General features: G+C 36.2%; 1 protein-coding gene across 1 annotated transcript; it reads left to right on the plus strand.

The window, feature by feature from the left end:
- The first annotated feature begins 809 nt into the window (after positions 1–809).
- On the plus strand, positions 810–7,613 carry LOC108675297 (F-box only protein 7). The gene is made up of 4 exons (XM_018163298.2): positions 810–1,023; positions 3,967–4,181; positions 4,510–4,569; positions 5,301–7,613. The coding sequence occupies exons 1-4, from the start codon at positions 902–904 to the stop codon at positions 6,521–6,523; spliced, it is 1,620 nt and encodes a 539-aa protein (XP_018018787.1). The 5' UTR covers positions 810–901; the 3' UTR covers positions 6,524–7,613.
- Positions 7,614–11,608: the final 3,995 nt, after the last annotated feature.

Consider the following 11,608-nt stretch of genomic DNA (forward strand, 5'->3'; position numbering starts at 1 on the left):
GGGGACGGACCAATTATCTCCTTATCCCCTAGCCCATTCATCTCCTAAAAGATTATGGAATTGCGATTTTTTCATCACATATTTTTCCTGATTTCAGGACAGGATGATGAATAATAGGTGAATGGTTAAATGATGAATCATAGAGGAATTAAGGAATTAAATTTGTGTTCTGTGCCCTGTTTCATAAATACGCCACTTCATTCATATTTAAAAAATTTTTATGATTGTTAAAAAAAGTTGAGGTACTTACTGATTTATCAAAGAAAGCACTCTTTATTTAATGATATGTTAGACTCAACTTTTAATTCACTACATTCAAAGAAATTATGTAGCGATACATTGGAAATTGTGTTGTCTTACTGTGTCACATACAGTATGTATAATATTTAAAGTAAAAGCTCTATTGTGATCAACTGCTATGGAAACGGCTGCCGCGTCTTGATCGAACTTTCAAGAATAGATGGAACAGAGCAGGGCTGTCCGTCCTGTGGCAGATGTATATGTAATTATGTATAAAAAAGGTGTCATTTTCTGAGCACTGATGAACACTAACTACCTGACCAGGGTGTGGTCTTGGTGGATTTAGCAACATCGTATGCAAGACGTGACAGGCCCCAGGTGTGATTAGCACCCAGTACCGTTACCCTGCTTTAGAGAGGTCTCATTGGCGTGGTCTCCTCCTTGGCGTGGTCTCCTCCTTGGCGTGATATCCTCCCCCTTGACGTGATATCCTCCTCCTTGGCGTGGTCTCCTCCATGGCGTGGTCTCCTCCCTGGCGTGGTCTCCTCCTTGGCGTGGTCTCCTAAAATAGGCTCGTGCCATTGAGCAGAAAAATATTATTTAATGGCGAGTTAAAATACAGAAGAAACAATTTAATTTATTTACAAAGTCAGAAGACAAAATGAAGCTAAAGGTAAAATACACTAGCACCAAAAAATTTGCATTGAACTTCGAAGGCTCCACTGTCGATGAACTGTTAGCGGCCGTTTTAGCCTTCATAACTGATACATATGGCGATGATTGGTAAGTTATTCATGTATTAGTTGATTTTTATAGAATTAAAATATCACATAATTCACAACTTACCGTCTAATTATTTAATACCGTAACAGCGTAACTGATTATCAATTTTGGTCGACATCGACGCTTACTCGTTGGTCGTTACTCGTTCCTCACGGTGACTTAGTAGTTAGGCTAGAAAGATTTTTTGATGAGTAAGTTACAGATTTAAATGCATAATTATTAACAAAAATATATGTAAATTTTTTCATCATAATATTCAAGCATGTTCTTCTGACCTGAATTGTAAAGTATTAGCAAACCGCTGCAAACGTCATATTTTAATTAAGTCAAACCGAATTGGAATATCTGACATAGCCACTAGAAATTAGCCATGGAATATATATATATCCTTCTTTTGAGCTACAATTCTCACAAATACCAGTAGAGCTTTTCCACCATTATTGAGCAAAACTTCCTGCTAGATTAAATACATTGTAGGCTTAAGGCTTGTATCTAATTGTTAACAAAAGTGCACAATTGGGCTGCAACTTCTGCAAGATTCCAATTGTTTTGGAAAATTTGGGTCAAATTGGGTGTGTGAAATTCCTGTAACAAGCAGGAAAATCCAATCCTGTGCATTAAGATAAAAAATATACTCTTTAATGTCTTTATAGTTGTTGAAAAGAATGTGCCAGTTGATTATTTCCCACTGGCTAAATTATGGGACAAACAGAGGTCTATCAGTATGAGTGAAGACTGTGAAGTGGCCTGCCAGCTTATTTAGTTTTGCAAAAATAATGGGTGGCTTTTGTCCAATTTTCAAGTCTAGCTAGCCACCAAAAACTGCATGTGAATTCTTTGATGTTACATTGGTATACAAATTTATGTGCATATTTTAATCAAGATAAACTTATATCATCATCATGGAGGCTTCATAAAATCCAAAGGCCTCAAATTTAGGCAGTTATTTAAACTTTTAAATACTATAGAACTTTTTAAATTTTGAACTAGGGTAAACGCGGTATATTCCGAGATCGTGAGTAATTCCATCACCTCTTTAGTTTTTCCTTTATATTAAGCTTTGTTTTAGTTCCATGCGTTTGTTGTTGGTTGAAATGGTGACGTCACACATTTGCGCGTCAAACTAATGCCAAAACACTAGGTCTTGGCCATCTAGCAGGAAAATATTGAAATCCAAAGAGAGACAATGCACGCTACTCAGTGAGATCATCGAAAAATGTGTCAAATTTGACAGTTGACCTTGCTCTACCAAATAGTGAATAACTGTTTGTATAGGAAGAATATTATGGTTTGAGACTTTTAAATACGTCTGTGAATATATTAGGAATCCTCTAAGTATACTTGTATTTGCTGAATTCAAGTGGTAAATAAATTAATAGATGATCAAGTTGAGAAATGGATTTAGACACATGAAAACTAATTCTGTCACAACTTGAATTGGATACACACAGATCGTTCCAAGCTATGTACAAAAATTAAAATTTGCTAAATTAAAAGCTTAATAGTTGTTAATTAAAAGTGTAATTAAGTAGTGTTCAATATTCATTTGTGTTCTAATTTAAAGCCGTGTTGTATTCCAATACAGCTCACACAGCAAACGGAATTTGAACACGTGGATGATGGCATTACGTATCAGTAGAATGTGAAGCGTGGACGGAATACGCCTCACCACATGCCGAATATTGCCACATACAGTGTCAGAATATAGGGATTTGGTAGGTTTGCATTCTAAAGGCTTTTAAATAAATATGGCAACATTTTGTGACGTTTCATCGTTGCAGGCGCGTAGTACGGTGTTTTGCGAGTCACATAAAACAAACAGAACTCGAGTAACGCATACGGTTATTTTTTCATAGTTTTTTATTTCTCGATGCGTCCTTACTTAATGTGTCGGAATATACCGCGTTTACCCTATACAAATTTATGTGCATATTTTAATCCAGATAAACTTATATCATCATCATGGAGGCTTCATAAAATCCAAAGGCCTCAAATTTGGGCAGTTATTTAAACTTTTAAATATTATAGAACTTTTTTAAATTTTGAACTACTTAGTACTTACTATACTATAATATAGTGCCAGCCTCTAAAAAACAAGTTTCAGTTGTTTTCTTATATATTTTGAAGAATTGCACTTGGCAATTCTTTTTACCAAACAAAAAAAAATTTTTAAATGAAATTTATGAATTTACCAAAAAGGATTTGGCAATGAAATTTTTTCATCAAAACTCACAACAGTCACAAGTACAATTGATGTATTTCATTAATTAATGTATATGCTCATAAATTGCCAGGCTTGTAATGCTAGTAGGTACTTTCAAGTTGGGAAGCTAAATTATTCAAAATTAAAACAAACGCATATTGAAATTAAATTAATATGTCAATTCAATACCAAAGTTGAAATTGATGCTAAATGTAAAGTTTAGGTAGGGGCTAACCTAAAATGACTACGTAAAATTTGTAGAGTATATTTCTATAGCAATGATGACAAAAATTGCTGAAATGACATCCAAGAATTTACATAAAATCAGAAAAATCTCTAAATGGATTTTGACATGAAGGAGATATCTGGTGGTGAATTCTTTTATATCATTGCATTATAAAAGGTCCTGAATTTAACAAGTTGTATGACCTAGTAATGCACAGATAACTTTTTAATGGGTGTTTTTTCTCTAAAAAATTAGTATGGCTTGTTTTGTAGAGTCTCTGAGTATACAATATTATTTTTAAATGTTATGGGAGTAAAAATGTAACAAAAATAATTGAAATAAATGCTCAAGATATATGTATATTTTTTAATACAGTCAGCACTCAGCAATAATTCAATGTAGAAAAATCTTTACATTAGATTGTCCTCAGTTCAGCCTAATTGAGTGCATATATTTTCCTATATTTTTTTATTTATAAAGGTAAATTTTAATATTCTATATGTACCTATTCCAGTGGGAACATCGCGCTCAGCCTCAATGGCCGAGACCCTCTCCCCTTGGGTCCAAACATGACACTTGCTGAGGCCGGGGTAGTGCCCTCCGACCTGCTCTCGGTTATTCACATCACTTCTGCTGCTGGTGCAACTGGTGCTGGTGGTGCTGGTGCAAGTGCTGCTGATGCTGGTGCTGCTGGTGCTGCTGGTGCAAGTGCTGCTGGTGCAAGTGCTGGTAAAAATGATTCTCAACTAAATTTGACACAGAAAAATGTTTGTACAAAAAATTCTCACTGTGTTATATTCCATTTAATATGCAATCGCAGAAAACATTCACTAATATGAGACAAATCTTTATATGAAAAAATTTATACCTTGCAATCTAGTATATATATTCATAATCATTGTCAGTCTTCTCATTGCAGTGTAGGCTTTTAAAGATGTTGAAATACAAAATCTCAGCCATTTATAAATAGGTATGAAACAAGAGGATATAGGATATATAAATAAGATATATATAATTATACATATAATTAAGTAAATACTTTTTTGCCTACACGCAGGTACAAGCAAGAGCAGCTCGGGAGACGGCGGCCTCCCTGTTGCAGCTGCGGCTTGCTCTGGTAATGTCAATGCTTCATTTACTTTTTTAATGAACAATTTTTCTTATCATGTTCTTATTTTTCAATGAATATTGATAGTGTTTCTATTATTTATTATTGGCTGTATTATTTGCAGTGAGAATTGAAATGTTTTTTTGTTTTTGTGGCACTCTACTGCACCACATAAGGTCATGTGGCTCATTAATAATAAATTTAATTAATAATGAATTTAATATCTATTTAAATTTATAAACTCATAAAATCATTTTACATCAACAAATATCACTGATACTTGAAGCTTGGACACTTGCATGTATAAGCTATGTTATTATATTTTTTAGCAATGGATTTAAGATAAATACCAGTGTAAATATTTTAGTTACAGTATCTAATTATCATGATATAACTAAAAAATTTAATTTATTTTATTATTCAATGATATTATTCAATGAAAGTAATTTAAATCTATTTTGAAATGTCCATTTGTTTTGATTTCTGACTCTTATTATAAAATTTAATTATTTTTTCTCCCATTTTGTTATTAATTACTATAAACTGCAAAAATGTTCACCATCAATCACTATGAAACCATTGAAAATAGTCTGAAGTTCACCAGGAATTTAAAGCAAGAAACGTGCAAACTACATTTACTGTATCTTCATTAAAAATGTTATGGAGACCTTCTCCATCATTAGTTCAACATATTTAATTAATACAATTACAATCAGTATTAAGTTGTTCTCATTTTACAGGTGACACATCAAAACCTCCTGAGTTTTCACCCAGCCTGCTGCTGGATGTCAAGACGGATGCCAGCGGCATGGCTGTGGCGGTGCCGGAGAACTTGACTCACTTGCTGGCAACCTGCAAGCCGCAGTCAGCCAGCCAACTTATTAACCTGTTGTCGCACATAACCATGACTGAGTGCGGATTTTTGCCATCCACTTTGGGACAATCTAATGCAAAACCTGGTCCAGATCCGGATATGAAAAAATCAACTGCTATTATCCCTCCTGTGGGGTGGGATGCGATGGTGGCCAGTATGCAGTACACCCACAAAAGTTTTGTTGGCTTTGAATGCACTCTAGTCTTGGTCACCATGGGGGACCTTAAACAAATACTTGTGTCTTTCCCAAATCAAGACATAGAAATAAGCACCAAGGTTAGCATTTTTGATTTTGTGGAACAAGGAGCAACATTCTCTGAAAATGTTCCTATGAAAATAGAAGCACTCCGTAATGTTCCGAAGCTTGCACAGAAGTTACGTAACGATTTGCTTGTCCCCCTGCAACTTGCTGCTCACAGGATTCTAGGACTCCCATCTCCTTTCCATCTTGCTGGTTTACCATTTGAGATTTTACTGCCCATCCTAGGCCTGCTTGACGTAAACAGTGTATTGCGCGTGTCACAAACATGTCGACGTTTGTATGATGTTTGTTCCGATGATGCCCTTTGGCACCATCTGTACAGGAGGGACCTAGGGGCACCTCCTGCAAATCGTACTGAAATGCAGCAATGGAAAAAGTTGTATAAAGAAAGATACATCCAGAAGAAATCCTACAACATTGGATGGCATGACCCTATGTTGATCGATTATCCTCCTCCACATCCGAGGATTTATCCTACAGGTCCTCTGAATCCTGGGTACCCTTACAACCCTGAGCCCATCGGCCCATACCCTGTCGTGCCGGACCCTGCACAGCCTTTTAACCCTTACAGGGACCCCGATAGCCCCTTCTATGGAGGAGACATCCCCAACCAACCCCCTAATCCCCTGAGACCTGGGGTTCCTTATCCAACGAATGACCCATTTGGGCCTATGCGCGATCCCTTCAACCCTTTTGCTCCCGGGCAAGACCCGCTTAACCCCTTCGGGGATCCTGGACTTGGGGGTCTGGGACCAGGCCTTCCTGGTCGACCCCGACAACCCCCCCGGAGAGGTCCGGGGTCGGGTCCTGGTTTCCGTTATATTTAAATTTCATGAAATTTTTTATTAAGATGCAAGGAAGCATTAAGAAATATTGTCCCAATATTGACACACTTTTTGCACCGGTATGCATTTTTGCTGGGCCAAACTGGGTCAGGATAAGCATTACATGGACTAAAGCCGCATCTCTGTTTGAACAAAGACATACTTATTTCTCTCAGTGCAAGCTGAATTATTGTCCATATTATGACTTTCTCAGAAGTGATAAAGCTTGGTGCATCTTCTAAATTTAGTTCGAAAAAACTTTTTGGGATTTTTCCATTGATGAATTTTCATGAATTATGTTATACAAACGTGAAGACATCTCTATAAATATTTGTTTTTCACTAAAAGTAGTGGACAAATTGTCTTTAAGATGTTTCATATTATAAAGGAAATATATTTTGGGGGGGGGGGAGAATTCTCTTTGTGGGCGTAGCGTCTTCGTGTTTTGTTTTTCTGCTGAATTTATTTTGAATATGAATTTGTATTTTTCATTTCGAATTTAAGCCGCGTTGCGTATGATGAGGGCGCGCATATTTAGCTCACTATCATTACATTAAGACAAATAAGTGGGTCTGGGTGACCCACTTAGATGAGTCAATCACGTATAGAAAAGCGATGCACTTTTTAGACTCACTTGCTTCATTTGTGGGTAATACTGACTCATCTAAATGGGTCATTTAGACTCACTTATTTCTCTGAATGCATGACACTTGTTATGTCTGGGTGCAGTTTAGAGTTTTATTGTGGGGTTTTTTAATAAAGATATTTAAATATAAGAATGGAATATTAAATATAATATTGGAATATTTAATGTGATATTGGAATCCATTATCTATTGAAAATATGAAAGAAACGGAGCTAATCATAAATTAGATTCAATATAAAAGGAAAAACTGCTATTATTTTTTATTAAATGTTGAAATGACTATTTAGGAAATATATATCCCATTATTTAGTAATGGACAAACTGTCTAATGGAAGGAGGGAAAGCCGTTCATTTCTAATGGAAGCAAGGAAGCTGTGTCTTGTATTAAATGTACTCTCATCTACACAGAACAGCACATGTATTACTTTGTACACGGAATGCCTTATAAAAAAATGTTTTACAAATTGTTTCATTTACCGCATTATGTTTACATCCTCTAGTGCAGCACTGCGCTAGTTTACATCCTCTAGGAAAACCTGTTCTGGATACGGTATAAACTGTTGTATATACAGTGTAAACTGTTGTATATACGGTATAAACTGTTGTATATACGGTATAAACTGTTGTATATACGGTATAAACTGTTGTATATACGGTATAAACTGTTGTATATACGGTATAAACTGTTGTATATACGGTGTAAACTGTTGTATATACGGTATAAACTGTTGTATATACAGTATAAACTGTTGTGTATATACAGTATAAACTGTTGTATATACAGTGTAAACTGTTGTATATACAGTACATAGTGTTCTATATACAGTATAAACTGTTCTATATAGAGTATAAACTGTTATATATAGTATAAACTGTTGAATATACAGTATAAACTGTTGAATATACAGTATAAACTGTTGTATATACAGTACAGAGTGTTCTATATACAGTATAAACTGTTCTATTTACAGTATGTACTGTTCTATATACAGTATAAAATGTCCGTGTTTCGCTGGGCTGTGTATAAATGTTCTAGTTATTTTTAATAAATTGTTTGGAATTATTTATGTAATGAATGGCTTGAAATAAAATATTATAGCATTCATGAAAAGTATTTTAAAACAATAATTAAAGGATAACCTTTTGATTTTTAAACAAGGCTGAAATTAACGCTTGTCTACTTCTACTTCATCCATCACACCTCTACTTCATCCAGCACACGTCTACTTCATCCATCACACCTCTACCTCATCCACCACACGTCTACTTCATCCACCACACGTCTACTTCATCCACCACACGTCTACTTCATCCACCACACGTCTACTTCATCCACCACACGTCTACTTCATCCACCACACGTCTACTTCATCCACCACACGTCTACTTCATCCACCACACGTCTACTTCATCCACCACACGTCTACTTCATCCACCACACGTCTACTTCATCCACCACACGTCTACTTCATCCACCACACGTCTACTTCATCCACCACACGTCTACTTCATCCACCACACGTCTACTTCATCCACCACACGTCTACTTCATCCACCACACGTCTACTTCATCCACCACACGTCTACTTCATCCACCACACGTCTACTTCATCCACCACACGTCTACTTCATCCACCACACGTCTACTTCATCCACCACACGTCTACTTCATCCACCACACGTCTACTTCATCCACCACACGTCTACTTCATCCACCACACGTCTACTTCATCCACCACACGTCTACTTCATCCACCACACGTCTACTTCATCCACCACACGTCTACTTCATCCACCACACGTCTACTTCATCCACCACACGTCTACTTCATCCACCACACGTCCACTTCATCCACCTCGCGTTCCTCCATTAATTTATGATTTCATCCACTTAATCCTCGCCTCATCCACCAGCTCCGTGGCTGGCATCCATCAAAGGCAGTCTACTTTACATGTCAAAGTAGAATAATTCTACCAGTCTACTCCACGTCCCTAGGGGACGGTCTACGTCCGCTGTAATTTATCCCATTAGATCCCCATCTCTCTTCAGCCTTCATCCTCTCTCTTTATCTTGCTCTTTATCCCTATATCTTTATCCATCTCTATCTATCCCTCTCTCTTTATCCCTCTCTCTTTATCCTTATCTCTTTATCCCTCTCTCTTTATCCTTCTCTCTTTATCCCTCTCTCTGTATTCCTTTCTCTTTATCCCTCTCTCTTTATCCCTCTCTCTTTATCCCTCTCTCTTCATCCCTTTCTCTTTATCCATCTCTCTTTATCCCTCTCTCTTTATCCCTCTCTATTTATCCCTCTCTCTTTATCCCTCTCTCTTTATCCCTCTCTCTTTATCCCGCTCTCTTCATCCCTTTCTCTTTATCCCTCTCTCTTTATCCCGCTCTCTTCATCCCTTTCTCTTTATCCCTCTCTCTTTAATCCCTCTCTCTAAATGTTCAGAATGAGTTTGAAAAAATTTACGTATTTGGTCAACAAAGGAAAACTGAGTTTCGTATTCAGCCTATATATATATTATAGATTTTTTATTCGCCATTTTCACTTAATATATATACAGTTTTAGGTAACCTTTTCACCCTGAAGCTTTTTTAGTCCTTTCTTCTTGAAAATACAAAATTTCAAAAAGTTGCCAATAAAACTTTCTTGAATGTTAATTAAATGTTCGGTATAAAACCCGTAGACTTGAACGGAAAAACTTCCCAGAATTCATCAATCTTAAATAAGTACATGAGATGAAAATTCAGCTTGAAATTAGAGTAATTATTAAAGAAATCTTCACAGTTGTGTTGTTATGTCTTTTATTATATTTTGTTCTATATTGCATTTTGTGTTACAATATAATTTATGAAGGAATTCATGGTTTTATACGCATATGAAGTTGAGAATATTCAAATTCCAAGGATGTAACATTATTCACTATAAACTTGCAACTGTAAACATCTTTCACAGGTTCATGATAGTAATTGTCTTTAAATACATTTAAGATCCCTTGTTTTTTATGAATAAATGGCCTATTCACGTCGCGAAATATATTCAAATTTTAATATCAATGTTCATGTAAAGATGGGATGACGTCACGCGTTGTCCCTTTAAACGCACTAGGTGGCGGCCCCCCCTCCCCCTCTCACACCCACTCTCTAGTAAAAACGGTCTAGCATCAGATCTAGATCATCTATCATCCTAGATCCAAGCTACAAATAATCTCTAATGATATTCACAAATAATTATCGCTATGTTAATCATCTAAACATGAATATATTCTCATAAAAATATATTTTTATTTGGGATCGTGCCAGGAAATCTGACTTTTGGTTGCGTTCGACCTCCGCCAGCCTCAGTTACCCCGTGGCTGTCATAGGGGTAGGTTGTGTCTTCTTCCTCTCCTCTACGAAATACTCTATTAATGGTTTCCTCTTCATTATATATTTTGTTCCCAGGAAAACCAGTCTCCGAAACATAATAAAAATTATTTACAGTAACTTAAACGCTTGTGGAAACCCATAGACAAAGGAAACAGATCTCCAGAGGGATATCCTGGCGGCTGTTGAAGTGGAGATTGCCGGAGGACATGGAAATTCATGCATATTCATGAGCCTGGATATTCATGATGAAGGTAATTATATTTATAATTTATTAACATACATAATTTATTAATAATCGTAATATCTTAAAGAAATTGTGATTAAGATTATATCGTGAAATTTTATACACGATTCATGAATCTCGCAATCGGGGGACGAAAACAAGCTCTCGCTCAACTCCTCCGTTTATCCATGTGTTATTCTTTATCCATGTGTTATTTCGCCTCGTATCCATGTGTTGAAGGAAGTAGCACTGAAGCTCTTGTTACAAAAATTTAGCTATAGCTGTATTGCGGAAGTTAAACATCCGCAGTATCTGACCGATCATTTGTTCGCCACTCGAACGTTGCGGGAAACGGCGGTAGCGTGACTTGAGTTAAATTGCTGTTAGTATAGTATCTTCGGCATTAAATAAATAGGCCTGGATAGGCCTGTTCTCATCGTACGAAATAAACTTTGTGCTAACTCGTTTTTCTGTCTGAAATAAAATAGGCTCGTGCCATTGAGCAGAAAAATATTATTTAATGGCGAGTTAAAATACAGAAGAAACAATTTAATTTATTTACAAAGTCAGAAGACAAAATGAAGCTAAAGGTAAAATACACTAGCACCAAAAAATTTGCATTGAACTTCGAAGGCTCCACTGTCGATGAACTGTTAGCGGCCGTTTTAGCCTTCATAACTGATACATATGGCGATGATTGGTAAGTTATTCATGTATTAGTTGATTTTTATAGAATTAAAATATCACATAATTCACAACTTACTGTCTTAGACTCTTAGTATTTAATACCGTAATTGATTATCAATTTTGGTCAATATCGACGCTTACTCGTTGGTCGTTACTCAC

Source organism: Hyalella azteca, unplaced genomic scaffold (genome assembly GCF_000764305.2).
Source record: "Hyalella azteca isolate HAZT.00-mixed unplaced genomic scaffold, Hazt_2.0.2 contig3926, whole genome shotgun sequence".
In the NCBI taxonomy this organism is placed as follows: Eukaryota; Metazoa; Arthropoda; class Malacostraca; order Amphipoda; family Hyalellidae; genus Hyalella; species Hyalella azteca.

What these genes read in the sequence shown, in the direction of transcription:
- LOC108675297 (XM_018163298.2), top strand. Translation starts at nt 902, where the DNA reads ATGAAGCTAAAGGTAAAATACACTAGCACCAAAAAATTTGCATTGAAC. An exon ending in TGCTGCTGGTGCAAGTGCTG is followed by an intron (nt 4,182 to 4,509) that starts GTAAAAATGATT and finishes GCCTACACGCAG; the next exon opens with GTACAAGCAAGAGCAGCTCG. An exon ending in TGCAGCTGCGGCTTGCTCTG is followed by an intron (nt 4,570 to 5,300) that starts GTAATGTCAATG and finishes CTCATTTTACAG; the next exon opens with GTGACACATCAAAACCTCCT.